Here is a 16,360-nt window from a genome sequence, read left to right as displayed (position 1 = left end):
ATGTTCTTGACAGTATCCTTATGGAACTCTGTGCTTAAACTGTGTTAAGTAGCTTTACCTATCTAAAATATACCACATTATTCTTACAACATTATAGTGAATTATGTTCTAGGCCTAGAATGAAAGTTGACATCTCTTTCCTTTTTCACCACAGGCCAAACAGCTGCGAGAGCATTATATGAGCAAGTGTAACACAGAAGTTGCTGAAGCCCAGCAGGCTCTGCAGCCCGTGCAGCAGACCATACGGGAGCTCCAGAGGAAGGTACACCCCCAGAACGACTTTTCTTACCTGTCTGTCTCCATATAGCATTTTGGATTTTGTCTTGGTTTGAAGGAAAACTTGAACTTTCTTACTCATCTAGGGATTCATAGCACCTACGAGGGTGTCTGTCCAGTAATAAAAAATGTATATGCTGTTCACAGCATTTGTTAACTGAATGAACAGATGTATAGATAAATTACCTATTTGGAAGTTGTTCTCTTTCTTTTTTTTTTAAGCTATGATGGGTTTTCTCTAATCTTGTGTAGACAATAAGTTGTCTTTTGAAGAAAGTAAAGACTTCTGTAACCTCCTGTTGATCTTAGATATGTATGTTTCCAAAATCTTCTCTTTAAAGATATTAGAACATTAGAAACACGGTATTTTTCTTATGGGGTACGTGCTTTTTGTCATTTCTAAAATTTCTCTTTTATGAAATCAGTAGCAAGCCTAAAGAGGAGGCTACCATAGAACACACTGCCTTTTTTATTTTAACCAGTAACTCCACACTTTATTCTTCGTAATTCATTATTTAGTATTCAGGCATATAATTTTGCTAGTAATCATAGAGTATTATTGAGTAGAATCTAGTCCAATTAGTTGAAGATTAGCAGGATGTCTTTATTATGCTGAGAAAGATCTCTCACCTTTTCAAATATAAACAGTGAATACCGAGTTTTCATTTTGGTAATGTATTTTTTTAGCACAACTGTGTTACACGAATATGTATACAGTAAATTCTCATTCATCCACAGTAGTCAGGCAACAGGTATTCTTTTTAATTATGTATGCAAAACTTATACGCACCCATTCTATATAGAGTGTGTCTCCCCCACTTGTGTCCCCCACTGTTATAATTCCCTCGAGACTAGCATTTATTGCTTCCTTTGACTTTCACAACATCTTTCCCAGTGATAGAAAAACATAGCACTGAAAAAACATGAATTGATGAGCTGTTGTCTTTTTTACAGATTTATTCTAATTCTCCCTGGTGGCTGAATGTGATCCACAGAGCAATAGAATTTGCTATTGATGAGGAACTTGTTCAGCGAGTGCGAAATGAAATAACGAGCAACTACAAGCAACAAATTGGCAAGCTTTCTATGTCAGAGAAGTAAGAAAGTAGTACAAAATAGGATAACTTTATGAGTAATGACCCCAAATATTCAGATCATTTGATGTTAAGAGGTACAGTTAACTGTCAGAACATATTGTGGTTATGAACATCTGGATTTTACATATTGTTAAAAATACATTTCAAACAAACATTAGGTATCTATAAGTCTGAAAGAAGAAAACTGTTTCTTCTGTGTATTAGTCATTTTTAAACAGTTCGTTTTTAGTGTTTTTTTTAATCTGCTTAAAGATAAAATATTTATTTTATCTTTGTTGGATACACCAAAGCCAACTGTACGCAAAGTCTTGAAGTAGACTTTGTTTTCGGAGAAAGTTGTCCTTGAGGTAAGACATTTATGCTTCCACTGTGTAATTCACTCCCAACGAGCTAAGCATCATAGCACAACAGTGGCCCAGGTTTTATGTTGTAGAGTTACCTTCTCTTTCCCCCATCTTTCTTTCTTCTCATCAACCCTCATCATTCTTCAGGGTCTTTGTAGGTAAGTTGGATTATTGCTCCTTATTGTATAAATGGTGAATAATTCTTCCCAAAGACCAAACTTATTCTTTATAAAAAGTATCTGCAGTTATTTAACCCAAAGGAATGTCAGTCTAATGTGGGAACTTGAGGTATCGTGGCAGGACTGTTGATTCCAGGAAGGGGACAGAGAGAGAGTTTTTATTGCTTCTCAGATCACATCCCAGTATAAGGTCTTGGATTAATGTTGATTTTCAGTGAAAAATTCAGCATAAGAATATCTTTAAAATATTTTAAAGTGTTTTATTCTTTCAAAAGACTTTCTGAATGTCTGCTAAAACCTTAAAAAGATGTGCTAGATTTTCCATGTGTCATTGCTAATTTAGATATATAGTCATCATGTTTTCACCATATAACTTGACAGGCTTCATGTCTGAGGTATATGGAGTACATTATACCCTTGAGTGCACTTCCTTTTTCTCTGTTTAACCGAAGAGTCACCATTCCAGGATGAGTCGTCATTTAAGTCATGATTCATTTTATCCAGTTTTAAAGCTAAATAGTGATGTGTTCTGTCAGCATTGTGGAATCTGCTGATAAGAAAATCTTAAAGTTATTTTGAAGTTGTTTTTCTTAAATCACATAGAAACTACTTAAAAGTTGCAAATTCTTATATACGAGAACATAGTCCCTAATAAAAGTCTGGGGGTCCCAGCGTTATGAAAGGACAAATAGGTAATATAAAATAAGTCATTCATTACGCATATTTTTCTTAGAAACATTAGACATAAATAGAAAGTAACAAACACTTCTAAAATAAATTTTTTTTAAATGTATAACTTACCACCTAGGAGAGTTAATATTTTTTTTAATTGCATATACATTCGAAGATCATTTTAATACTGCTACTGTGTTTTTCAGTGAGATCCACATCTCAGAAGCCAAATTATTCATGTTTGCTTCTTACCAATTCTTAGGAAAAGAAAACCTTAGTTTTCCTTAGGTTAAGAGCACAGGTAGATTCCCAAGTCAGAATGCCTGTGTTCATATCCGAGCTCCACCACTTAACTAGTTCTGTAGCCTTGGGAAAGTTAGATAAGCTCTGTGCCTTAGTTTCCTTATCTATAAAACAACAGCATTGTTGTGGGGATTAGTAAATTAATGTCTGCAAAGTGCTTGTGTACTTAGGATAGTGCCTACCAGTAACATGTAATTATATGTTCTTTTTCCTTTAAAGGACCTGCAAGAGAGAATATTGATAAGATGGTTAAATGCTATCTATGATAATTTTTTAGCCCCTATTGCCTAATTTGCTAATAATATTGAATAATACTGATGTGAATAATATTGATATCTGACCTAATTGTGTTTGTGTATCCCCATGCAAATTGTCTTAGAAATTACCGAGCAGCTGTTCTGTGTCTAATACATATTTTTTTAAAGATATGATCTAATTCTTACCTTTTAAAGATTAGCTTAATGAGTAGACAAACCCATGACAGTCTGAGAAATATAAGTATGTATAAACACTTGAACATGACAACGTACTAAAATGAATGATATTTTCAAAGAACCTTATGGAAAGAAAGAAACAGATTAGTGTAAAATACTGGAAAGCTTTTAGGAAGGAGAGCAGACTCTTCTGAACGATTTAGAAAAATGGGTGTATGACATTTTAGGAAGGAGAAGGGATATACTCTTAAAAAGCTAACAAATCCCATTTGTATTTTGTATTTCCCATTTTCTAATTCCTTATTAATCTAGATTTTCTTTCTCATTTCGTAAACCCATTCATGTACATCTGTACATTTCTTTCCTTGGCACATTTCACTCAGTTTATTAAAAAGAGTTAAAAGAGTATTGTGTTTGAGGGACATCTGGGTGGCTCAGTCGGTTAAGTTTCTGCCTTCAGCCTAGGTCATGATCTCAGGGTCAAGCTCCCCATCAGGCTCCATGGGAGCCTGCTTCTCCCTCTCCCTCTGCCTGACACCCACTTCACTCCTCCCCACCCCCGCTTGTGCACACACTCACGGGTTCTCCCTCAGATAAATAAGTAAAATCCTAAAAAAAAAAAAAAAGAGTATTGTTTTTGGGTTTAACTCCTAGCTCCACCACATTATAGCTTTGTAGCTTTTATTTTAATTCATTAAGCTTCATCCATAACATGAGCACAGTAGTAGCTGTTGAGATTATGCAGGAAAAGAGCTTGGCAGAGTATCTGGCATCATATAATAAATGCTTAATAAAATGTGTATACATGTAAGTAATATATATGTATTATAAAATATATGTGATATATACATGTACACATGTATATATCACATGTCATAAATATGCATATATTTATAAGCTCTTTGCAGCAAGCAGTATAACTCTTGGGTATTTTTCTTCTTTCTTCTCAATTTTTCTCTTTATTTTTCATTCAGCGGTTGCCTCTCCATCATATAAAGCAAAGATTTCAGAAGGGACATTTGTAGTCAGTCAGCAGTAAAAAAGAAACCGTATGGCAGTCTTGTTCTTTCAAAAGATACTGATACAGAGACAGATTTTGTAGACTTTGTTTCAATTCCTGAGGACACACTAACAAGATTTTGATGTCTTTTGTAGTAAATAACCCAATGTTATTATACCTTGTCTGCCAGTAGACTGAGCGTACTACTAAGATAAATTCACTCAAGGTAGGCTAGGTAAAATGTTGCACAATTTCTTGAATATTTTATTTGGCAGCCATTTTCTGGATTTGAGGAAATTGACCTACTCTTCTTTTCTTTGTGTCTTGTGTGATGCTGGTGATGGGAATTAGGTTCCATGACTGCAGAGGTCTTCAGTTCTTACTTACAACACAAATGGAGGAGCTAAATAAATTCCAGAAGCTAGTAAGAGAAGCTGTAAAAAGCCTGGAGGGGCCTCCATCTCGTAATGTTATTGAATCAGCAACAATCTGCCACCTCCGACCAACCAGATTTCCTCTCAACTGGTAGGTAATAAGACCAGACATGCAAAGAAATGGAGTCAGTTCCATTCAGCTAGATGTCTTCTGAGAGAAGAAACAGTGACTCATCTAATAAAAGTTTTTTCATTTAAATTCAAACAGAAGTGGAAGGAAATATATTATTAATCTAACTTGTAAAAAACTCTTCAAGGACCACGTACTGAAAACTGTGTATTTTTTTTTTTTTAAATGGCATGTGTGCTGTAAAGAAAAAATGAAGTGTAAAATACTAAGTCTTTTGTAGAAATTAGCCAATTGCTAGTTATGTTTGTAAATGTTTCTCTGGGTCATTTTTCTTTTTCAGCTGTGTCTTTTGTAAGGCTGATGAATTGTTCACAGAGTATGAATCAAAGCTGTTTTCCCACACGTGAGTTCTCTGATTGATTACCATCAGGAGAATGAAATGTTTACAAGACTTGGTGTTTTGATTTATAAGACTGTGTATTTTCCTCACAGTAACCCTCCTGTGTTTTTTCTTTAATTACATGAGTTCAGTGAATTTTAGCATGTGATCATTTAACATGTTCAGTTTCACTTACACAGAAGTTACCCCTGGATGCTCATGTCCTTTAGTAATACGTTAGGAAGGGACATTTTAGGGGACTGACAGACTTTCAAGTCTGACACACTTCAGCTCGAATCCCTGCCCACTCTTGTGGGCAGATTGCCTCTGTAAATCTCCGTATCCTCATTCATGAAATGACAAACCAATACTTACCTCATTGAATTTTTTATGAATATTAAATTTTAAAATGCACATAATTGCTTAGCAAAGTGTGTGATACATAGTAAGAGTTCTGTAAAAGGTTAGCTTTCATTAATATACTTTCTCCAACACAAATTGGAAGTTACCATCCTGTGTCAAGCAGTGAGTGCATAATAGCTATGGTATTAGCAAAATTATTCCTGTTTTACAAACAAATCGAGAAAAGGCTAAGTTCTGATTGCCTTGAAAAAAAGAGATTGATGGTGTGCTTTGAGATCATCCAGTGTTTTTGTTTTGTTTTGCTTTTGCATGGGTGGTAGTGGTGGTAAGTTTGTGTTTTGTATTATGATAATTCTCAGACCTAGATTTTAGCATAAAAATTTATAGCCATTTTTTATTATGTCAGATTGCTGTCAAGATACTGGACAAATTTATAATGCCTCCAGCATTTTTAGAATTGCTGTGGTCTTCCAAAGACTTGTTTCTCTATTGACGCTGCCAATAGGACTTTCACAATGCTTTTTAACCCACTGACAGTAGTTCCTGTTGTTTTGTTCTTACATGTTTTCAGCGTCAAAGGCCAGACTGCAATATTTGAGGAGATGATAGAAGATGAAGAAGGGCTAGTGGATGATCGAATACCCACCACTAGCCGGGGTCTGTGGGCAGTAAGTGAGACAGAGAGATCTATGAAAGCATTGCTGTCATTTGCAAAGTCACACAGATTTGATGTTGAATTCATTGATGAAGGAAGTACTTCAATGGACCTTTTTGAAGCATGGAAAAAAGAATATAAGGTACAGCATTTCAGTATTTTTTTCCAACATTAAATTTTTTCTTTTCTATATTAATTTTAATTACTACTTCTCTTTGCTCTTTTCAGAGTTTTTAAAAATCTGCTTTAGAGTCTTGAGGTATCATAATTTCTGTTAATGATTTTAATGAAAAATAATAAATATAATAATGCTGAACAAATAATGAACTTCTGTATATTAAATTACTAAAAAGAAGTCATTATTAAAATGAAATTGGTATGAAGCCTTTTATTTAGCTGTGAAAGTGTTTCCTTCTATTCTTAGCTTGATCTTACACTGCAATTCTGTGAAATTAGAGTTTTGTTTGTTTTTGTTGTGTTTTGTTTTGCTTTGCTTTTGCTCTATGAATAACAACCAAACATCAATAACTTTGAAGATTAGAGAACATGGTAAATATTTCTCAACCTACAAGGCTGGAAACCATTGCAGTTAATAAAGTAGAGTGTAGCCCTTTATATTTATATTTTGATAATTTTATCATATCACAACTTTGTACTTGATTGAGATGCCAAAATTCATTAATTTTGAATTATTCTTTATATTTGAATTTGTTATCCATTATCCTATTTTACAGGTGAGATGGGTGAGGAAATGAAAGAACTGTTTTATTTATAATATTATAATTCCATTTATATCTTTTTTAAAAGTCCAAAGTTCTTTTAAAGCCAGATAAAAATTTCTATCCAGAAAAAGAAAATAAGCTATTGGTAATATTGTCTCATATGTTTGATAAATAGGGGAATAATACTTCTATAGTTGAAATCATTGGCTCATAATAATTTTTTTCTTCTCACATTATTATACTAAATGTAAATGCATATTAACACATAATTACAGCAAGCGATTGGAAGACAGTGCTATATACAGTGTCCAGTTGCCTCTGCATTTTACCTCTGGGCTTATTTTGATGATATACTATGTCTTAGAGGATTGCCTATCATGCAGTTTTCTCAGATCTTTGTGAATTTTTTTTCTTTTTAACTTGCAGACAGAACTCTAATATACCAATGCAAATTAATAAGCTACCGTTACACACATCAGTCAGGCTCTACCTCAGAGCATAATGTTAGTGAAGAAAGCATATCAAAGATTTTATACTGACTGGTAACATTTCCATAAATTTTAGAAACATGTATAACCAAATCATTAAGAATATGTAGATTAGTATGACTCAAATGAAAAGTACAGAATAAGTCCAATTCATAGTAGTGGTTAGTCCATTGTAGGGGCTTAAAGGAAGAATGTGCGAGGAAAGAGGGATGCAGTTGATCCAGAAACAGAGACTTTCCAAGGCATTGGTATTCTCTTTCTTAAATTGGATGTTGAGTACTCAGTTGTATATTTTAGTATTCTCATTATCATATATACATATTATTTTGAAAATATGAAATATTTTATAATGAAAAATATTTCTTAAAGAAACAAAGCAGAGATTCCAGTAGGCTAATACTGACGTATAAAGATCTGTGATCCCACCAAATTTCTTTGGGTGTTCTGTTCCTAGGATTCTAGAGGTTAAATATTCTGTAGTAGCCTGTGGAGGTTATTCAGTCATACAACCTCATCCTAAAAAATGGCCCAAAAATTACTTGTGTCTTAGACACTTAAAGAAAAAAATACATATATCTTAGACCTCACTGAAGACTTTTGATCATGGCACATTTTGGTGGTTTTAACCAGTTTTAATTTTGTGCATTAATTACCACTGTTTTTGTGTTTTCTGTTTTCCTAGTTGCTTCATGAGTATTGGATGGCTCTGAGGAATCGTGTATCTGCTATTGATGAACTTGCAATGGCTACAGAACGATTAAGAGTGCGTCATCCTAAGGAGCCAAAGCCCAATCCACCTGTTCTTCATATCATTGAACCACATGAGGTAATTTGCAAGTAAATCAAAAAAAAGAACACAGCCAATAGATGTCACAAATATCCAAACTCCATAGAAGAGTCAGGACAGTGATCTCTTCCATAAGAATGTACTTAATCTCTGCTCTTAGTCTGAGCCATATAAAAGTGTTTGGTTTTATAGGTCAAAATGGACAAGAAGGAACAATGTTGTATCTAATACATGCATAGAATTCACTGTTTGGGTTCATTTGTTCTCTTCAGATCGCATATTCGTGTGTTTCTGAGCACCTTCTGTAGGCCAAAATCTAAAGGGGGTCTCAGTTGTTAGACATATCTCCTTCTTATCTCAGTTTTTTCAAAGGAAAAGTGCAAAAGAAAAGTTTTTGATTGTTCTTAAGGAAGGTAAGAACAATCAAAAACTTTTCTTTTGCACTTTTCCTTTGCTACTAATGAACAGATATTGACAGCTTATCTTCTAATAAATCCCTCTTTATATCCCAGGATTAAAAAATGACTCCCCCAACCTTTTATCTCCCATACTAAAATATAATTTCCTTTATAGTTTTATTCGTTGTATGTGGAGGGGGGGTGTTTTGTTTTGTTTTCTTTAAATAAGCTGCACGGGGCTTGAATTCATGACCCCTAGATCAAGACCTGATTTGAGATCAAGAATCTAACATTTAACAAAGACTGAGCCACTCAGATGCCCCTATGTGTTTTAACTTTTAAGTCTTTCTCTTCCTATAAAGCTTGGAAACTTTACCTTAGAAAAATTTAAAAATACTCATTTTATACTATCTGAGCTTTTAGAATATGAATTATCAGTAGTTTTTTCCTCTGTAACCAAATTTCTACTTTCATAATCTTATTTTCATAATCGTCTGTCTACTGTTTTCTTCTGTTTTCATCATTGTCTGTCTGCTGGGAAGGGGTATGGGTGTAGGTGTGAAAGTCATGTGAAGGGAGAGTTCTTCCTGGGTTTCATAAATCACTTTGACCAAAGCAGCAGATCTTTTAGTTTTTCTCTATCCCATAGATATATTACTGAAAAATGGTACATAAATAGAATTCAGGTTGATTTTTAACCAATTTCAAGTGTTTTGCAGAAACTTTCTATTTAAAAGAATTTTGTATTGAATTTTGTCTTCTGTAGAGCCGTGTGTGTGTGTGTGTGTGTGTGTGTGTGTGTGTGTGATTTTCTTTTAAAATATCTACTATCCATTTTGCAAATTCGAGTTTTCACATGTCAATGGATTTTCTAAAAATAGGACACACTAACTTAAGTGTGTCCTATTTTTATTAAATCCATTGACATGTTTAATATAATTTTATCATCTTTCTAAGAGAGAGAATAAAAAGTTGTGTTGTTTTGCTTTTTAGGTAGAACAAAATCGCATAAAACTACTAAATGATAAAGCTGTTGCTACTTCACAGCTTCAGAAAAAACTTGGGCAGCTTCTTTACCTAACAAACTTGGAGAAGGTATTGTGTTTAAAGATGCTACTTTTTCCCATGCTCTATATCCATAAACCTTTGTGACTCCTTCCATTCAATCTGTTAGTCACATAATTAATGATACAAGGTTTTCTTTAATCTTTTGTTTGTGTTAATTATATCAGCCAGAACACTAGTCATATCTATAGTAACTGCATAGATCACAACAGGTGATACCTATAGAATATTTAAGTTACACAGATTATGTAAAGGGTGTGCACTCTAGAGTATAAAACCGTATAAACAGACTGTCATTCAAAGCCTTAAATAGTGGAAGTATAACAACCTTTGGGCAAAACATGCATAATCTGTATATACTTATACGTGCATTCATTAATACATATATGGTTTTTTTTTAATTTGTTATTTGGAACTATAAAATGTTTGGAAGGCTACTAAATCACAAGATATAATGATAAATTACTGTAATTCAAACCACATTTTCTGAGTTGTGATCAATGTAGTTCCATCTTATTACAAGGATAAATGGCTGTTGGCAGTACCTTACCAGAAAGAGATATAATAGATTTTTGGATAGAACAAATGAAGGAAAGCAGTAGACTAGAGTTGGTCCTGAAAATGGATACAAAATACATTTAAGTGAATCAATAAATCCCAGTGATGATAAAATGAGAAGTTGGACATTCATTATAAATAAAATACCATGGTAGTTGAGAAGATGGTCTTGGGACCTAGGCAGTTCAGGTTTGGATCTTGACACCACTCTTTCCTACATAAGGGACTTTACTCAAGTTATTTACCCTCTTTGCCTCATCTGTAAAATAAGAATAACAGCATTACCTTGTAGGGCTCTCTTGAGGACTGTATGAATTATATATGAAGTGCTAGAGCGTTCTTGACTTACTATGCACTTTCTAGGTCTTTGCTATTAGTATCCTATTGTTACTGATATTACTGTGATCACTACTAGTATTATCCTGGCAGGAGGAAAAGATGTGGGGGAACTTTTTTTTTTTTTAGAACTTATTTATTTGAGGGAGGGGGGGAACAATTTGGGGGGGGGGGGGGCAGAGGGAGAAGGAGAGAGAGAATCTCAAGCAGACACCACGCTAAGTATAAGCCCCGCCACCTCACAGCCCAATATCATGACCTGAGCTGAAATCAACAGTATGACACTTAGCTGACTGAGCCACCCAAGTGCCCCTAGATGGGGAAAACTTTAAAGTCAGTCTCACAAAATTCTAGCATTAGAGAAGTAACGTTTGAAAAAACTTTTTGATATTCCTGAATGTGAGTTTTTTAAATGTTAGATTTCTGTACTTTACATGTGAAAGTCAAAACTAAGAGATAGTTAATTGTTAGTTACAGGATAAAAATTGATATCCTGTATTTGTCGAATCATTTTTTAAAAAATTAAAATTCTAAGGATATATAATCTGCCTAGAAGATCAAATTCAGCTAATAATAAAAGAAAAAATACTATGACGAAGAACCATATTAAGCTGATACCATTTCCTGCCAACAAATAGGCAGAGATTTTTAAAATAACACTCCACAGAAGTGAAAGGGCAGTGAATGGATATTTCATGTATTACCAATAAGAATAAATTTATATAGCCCTTTCCTGAAAATACTTTAACATGTATTAACAATTTTAGAGAATTCGTATCCTTTAACTCAGTAATTCTTAGAACTTTTTCCTGAGTATTCTAAGTAAATAGAAATTTTGGGAGTGAATTAGATTAAAAGATAGTTACTGCAGTCTTGTTTGTAATAATAATAAACTAAAAGACTAAGTGTCCCAAAAAAGCTCAATATTTACATATAAAGTCATGGATTATTGTTACAATGAAATTATGATATAAATATTGTAAATGGTGTCTTCAGGAAATAAATGAGATAAGAGAATGCTCATGTTAGAAAGTTCAGAGAAAAAAATAAATAAAATTTAAAAAATAAAATTATAAATGGAATATAATCCCAATTTTATATGACTGTTTAGTTGAATAAAAAATAAGCGAAACAAATTTTTACATTTTCTGGCAGTCAGCAGATACTTATTGAGCACCTGAGATGTATATGCATTATAGTGGGAGCTTGAGATAGACAGACTTGGTCCTTGGCCTCAAGGAACTTAATTGATCATTTAAAATAATAGAATGGCATACATTCAAGAGTTCTGAAGAAATTTAAAGATGAACATGTTGTATTATTGATCAGCAATTTTCAGTGTCCGGTAACAAAAAACTGGTCAATTTCCAGTAAGATTTCAAAGCATAAGGAAGGTCTCCCAGTAAACATATATTGAATCACTGTTATACCTGAAATTAATACGTTATGTGTCGATTATATCTCAGTTTAAAAAAATAAGTTCTGGGACGCCGGGGTGGCTCAGTTGGTTGGACGACTGCCTTCGGCTCAGGTCATGATCCTGGAGTCCCGGGATCGAGTTCTGCATCGGGCTCCCAGCTCCATGGGGAGTCTGCTTCTCTCTCTGACCTTCTCCTCACTCATGCTCTCTCTCACTGTCTCTCTCTCAAATAAATAAATAAAATCTTAAAAAAAAAAAAGTTCTTCAGAAGAAATTTTCTGAATACTAAGTAACCACATGAGATCTTTCTTAGTCGGTCTGGGTACTGCTACTTCTGTATGGGAATAGCAGTGATGTCTTACCATTACCTTATTAACATCTGTTTTTAAAGTCAGTGGAGTCTTGTGGAAGCAAAAATGTTGAGGTGAAATGGCATTCCAGGGAAGGAAGAGCTCTTTCTAGGTGAGCTGAGGTTGCTGGCCATTGTCTTGCCTGAAAACATTTGCAGTATCTGGATACAGGCTGAGATTAAGGTCAGTATTGCAGAGGGGCTCAAACAGGAGAAAGAGAACTCAAAACTTTTGATGGCCAGGTGAGCTAGTATTACATTTTGGAACTTCGAGGAGCATCAGATGCATGACAAACTCTCCTCATTTGCTAAGTGATAGGGTTGCATGACGGCTGGGCCTGAACTAGAAATATAGAGTGAAATCTTGGTTTCAGCAGTACTTCAGAGACAATTCCTCCCCAAGGGAGCAAGGGTCCAACAACAAACACATAACAGGTCAAACACCATTTGAAACCATGGTGGCTTTATTTTAAACTTAAAACCCATTCCCAGAACCAGCTCAGTTTTTTACTAGATTGAGGTAATCAGCAACTCACCCCTCAACCTAACTGCCTACCGGGGTAGGAATAATCCTCTGTGAAAGAAAATAACATCTAATTTTGTCTGTGTGTTTTTTCATATAAACAAACTAAGAAGTGTAGCATATAGTAAGAAATTATAAGAAATGTGCAAGGCAGGAAAATGTGACCAGTAATTAAAAGGGAAAAAATGAACAATTGAAGCAGATCTATAAATAATCCAGATTGTGAACATAGCAGGAAAGGACTTTAAAGCAATTATGATTTATACATCAAAGAGAGGAAAGGCTGGCCAACATAGATAGAATGAATTGGAATGTATACCATAGAATCAGATGGACATTTTGGAAAGGCAAAATCCAGTATCTAAAATTAAAAACTGGTTGGATGGTGACTAGACACAGAAAATGACAGAAGTAGTGAATTCAAGTATGGTTCAATAACAAATAACCAGTTTGAAGAAGCATATAAATAAAAATAAAGAACAGGATATAGTGAGAGAGATGTGGGACACAGCCATATGATTGAAATATATGTAATTGAAGTTCCAGGAGAAAAAGAGGCATATGGTACCAGAGCAACTTGAAGAGAGAAGGCCTGAGAGTTTTCCAAAACTGAGGAAGATAATATCTTATAGGTTCAAGAAGCTCAGGGAACCCCTAACAGAATAAAAATAAAATTTTTCAAAACACCTATGAATATCATAAACTGTGAGAATCCAAAAGTCTTGAAAATATATTTTAAGCAACTAGAATTGGGACAAAATCTGGTGACTGTATACCTTCTCCTTATTTACTACACAGAGAAACTGTTTGCTGCTTTAACACTTTAAAGATGGCATTCCACTGTTACCAGGTTTCAGTAGCTTTATGCTGTGTAACCAGGTAACAGTGGAACAACATCTTTAAAATGCTGTATTTAAAAGTGAAATTAAGATGTATTTACGTTATGGAACTTCAAAGAATTCCTTCCCAGTAGACTCACACTATAACAAATATTAAAGGAGCTTCTTTGGACCAAAGGGATGTTATCCCAGGTTGAAGAATAGAACTACAGGGAAGAATGCAGGACAAGAGAAAGCTTAAGTATGTAGGTAAATAAAAAGATCACTGACTGTGTAAAGCAGGAGTGCTGATGTTTGTGTAGGATATACAACATACCCAGAACTGAAATACATAACAGTAACTTAGGAAGAAGGTAAGCAGAGGCAAACTAAAAATTCTTCCATTATGTCAGACAAATGGACAGAAAATATCAGTAAGGTTATCTAACATTTGAACACTGAACAACCATGACCAAATTGACATAGCAGCTACAAAATACACTCTTCTTAGGGGTACATGGAACATTTACCCAAATAGACCTTGTGCTAGTTAAAAGAGCAACTCTTAAAATTTGTAAAAGATGAAAATTGTACAAGATTATGTTTCCTGACAAAAGGAATTAAGTTAGAAATCAATATGGAAGTATAACCAAATGTTCAGAAATTAACAACACACTCCTGAATAACCCATGAGTTAAAGAAATCATACCAGAAATTAGAAAATGTTCTGAAGTGAACAAAAATAAAAATCACGGGACAATGTGTAGCTAAGGTGTGCTTAGAGGAAATTTAAAACTTTAAATCAGGGATCTGAAAATACTATGCATGGGACAAATCCAGCTCACTGCCTGTTTTGTAATTATAGTAAAGTTTTGTTGGAAACTAGCCACACTCATTCCTTAAAATATTGTTTATGGCTGCTTTTGTGCTACATTAGCAGAGTTGAGTAGTTGCAACCAAAATTATATGGCCACAAAGCCAACCTGGCCCTTTATGGAAAAATAGTAATCCTCGCTTTAAGTAAATTTTAAAAGAAGAGATGATGTAAATTATGAAAAATTGTTTACAAAATGCTACATAATACCCCTTGTTGTATGTGCCCATGGATGATTTCCCACACTGACTCTGGGTTTGGTCACATGACCTGCTTTTGGCCTGTGACAGAAGCGCACAGATTTGAATAGTACATGCACATTGAAGTTTGCCAATCTTGTTGCTCTTTGGAACTTTGAGTCATTGTGAGGCAGCCCAGATTACCTGTCTTCAGGAACAGAAATCTCCTCTTAGCCCTTTCTCTGGACCAACTTATCTGCTGACTGCTAGACATCAACATAATAGACCACCTAGCCCCACACAACTCAGCCCACCCCCAGATTACTCAGTTGACCTGTAGAATCATGAGAAACTCCTGTTTGTTTAGCCACTAAGACTTTAGGTGGTTTGTTATGTTATCTGATACAAATCAATAATAGAAGAAAATAATTCAACTTTAAAAAAAAAAATCCTTGTATTTTCGTTAATGGAATTGTTTTGAACCATAGAGTTGCTGAATCCATGCACAATTTACCTTTTTTCCCCCCCACTAAACAAAAGTCAAGAGATAATGAAAAAGTTGTTTAAAATGTTTAACTATTTGGTTAATGAAACCAAAGACTTAAAACTTCAGTGATTTATGAGTCTAATTTACTTTCCTTCAGGTCTTCCTCAGTATTAAAAACTGTCCATTTGGTAACTTTCTTGAAGCTCAAAAATTTTTGAGATAGTTTTAGAGATTTTGAAAAGAACTGTTATACTTCAATATAATTTTTAGGCAAAATAGGTATTTCTGCTTTCTAGTTATTTGTTTTGCCTTAATGAGATAACAAAAGAATATGGAGAAGAAACTAGCATTAATAAGGAGATTTGTAAATAAATGCTGCCCCTTCCCAAGTTTGTAATCGCCTGCCCAGTGAAATGTACAGAATAAATATTGTCTGTATATTTTTTAAGGAGCATTTATTTCAGAATTCCAAATTATATTTTTTAAAATAATACATTATTTCTTTATAACAAAAGCTAGCTTGAATGTAAAATTTTGAGAATTTACCTGTTATATCACAATTTGCTTTTTACTTTGCCTTTTACAGTAGTCACAAATATTAGTAATATAGTAACTTTAATAAACTGTAAGGAAAGTTATTTGCATTTTTTATTTGTTCCGTGAATGTTATTTGTTAATCCTGGGAATATTAGCATTAAGTAATACATTAGTAAGTCATCTTAATTATCAAGTTTATTTAAATGGCAGTTGCCAACATTTACTTTTATAAATGAGTTGTAAAATGCATATCTGGTTTTAAAATGCAACTAATCTCTTTTTTAAATTATTTTTTTGAACAGTCTCAAGATAAAACATCAGGAGGCATTAATCCAGAACCTTGTCCAATCTGTGCTCGGCAGCTGGGAAAACAGGTGAAATAATAAATAGCATGTGCATTTATAAAACACTTTATACCTTTCAAAGGTGTAATTTATATATATATATGTAACACCTATGTGTGTGTGTGTGTGTGTGTGTGTGTGTGTGTATGTATATATATTACACCTACACTATTACTCCTAAGAGAGCTATTTTATGTACATATATATACTAAGCTTCTCACCTAACCTTTGGTCCTATTTTTAAGGTGGAGGTCATTTTTGCCTTGGAT

The 16,360-nt window shown here is 33.9% G+C and overlaps 1 protein-coding gene across 8 annotated transcripts in view; it reads left to right on the top strand.

Annotated features, from left to right (window-relative positions):
• Positions 1 to 16,360, top strand: part of LOC111147525 (SNF2 histone linker PHD RING helicase) — an 88,233-nt gene that overhangs the window by 43,784 nt on the left and 28,089 nt on the right. For all 8 annotated transcript variants that reach the window (XR_002640638.1, XM_022503586.1, XM_022503585.1 and 5 more), the window contains exons 17-24: positions 155 to 262; positions 1,231 to 1,373; positions 4,657 to 4,830; positions 5,150 to 5,212; positions 6,123 to 6,348; positions 8,099 to 8,242; positions 9,595 to 9,696; positions 16,050 to 16,121. Coding sequence is in view for 7 of the 8 variants with exons in the window: in XM_022503586.1 (XP_022359294.1) it covers positions 155 to 262; positions 1,231 to 1,373; positions 4,657 to 4,830; positions 5,150 to 5,212; positions 6,123 to 6,348; positions 8,099 to 8,242; positions 9,595 to 9,696; positions 16,050 to 16,121 (1,032 nt within the window). In the remaining variant the exon portion in view is untranslated. The remainder of the gene's footprint in view (positions 1 to 154; positions 263 to 1,230; positions 1,374 to 4,656; positions 4,831 to 5,149; positions 5,213 to 6,122; positions 6,349 to 8,098; positions 8,243 to 9,594; positions 9,697 to 16,049; positions 16,122 to 16,360) is intronic.

The sequence above is a fragment of the Enhydra lutris genome, unplaced genomic scaffold (genome assembly GCF_002288905.1).
Source record: "Enhydra lutris kenyoni isolate GAN:26980312 unplaced genomic scaffold, ASM228890v2 scaffoldscaffold17, whole genome shotgun sequence".
Lineage (NCBI taxonomy): Eukaryota > Metazoa > Chordata > Mammalia > Carnivora > Mustelidae > Enhydra > Enhydra lutris.
This window is presented reverse-complemented; position numbering and strand designations above follow the sequence as displayed.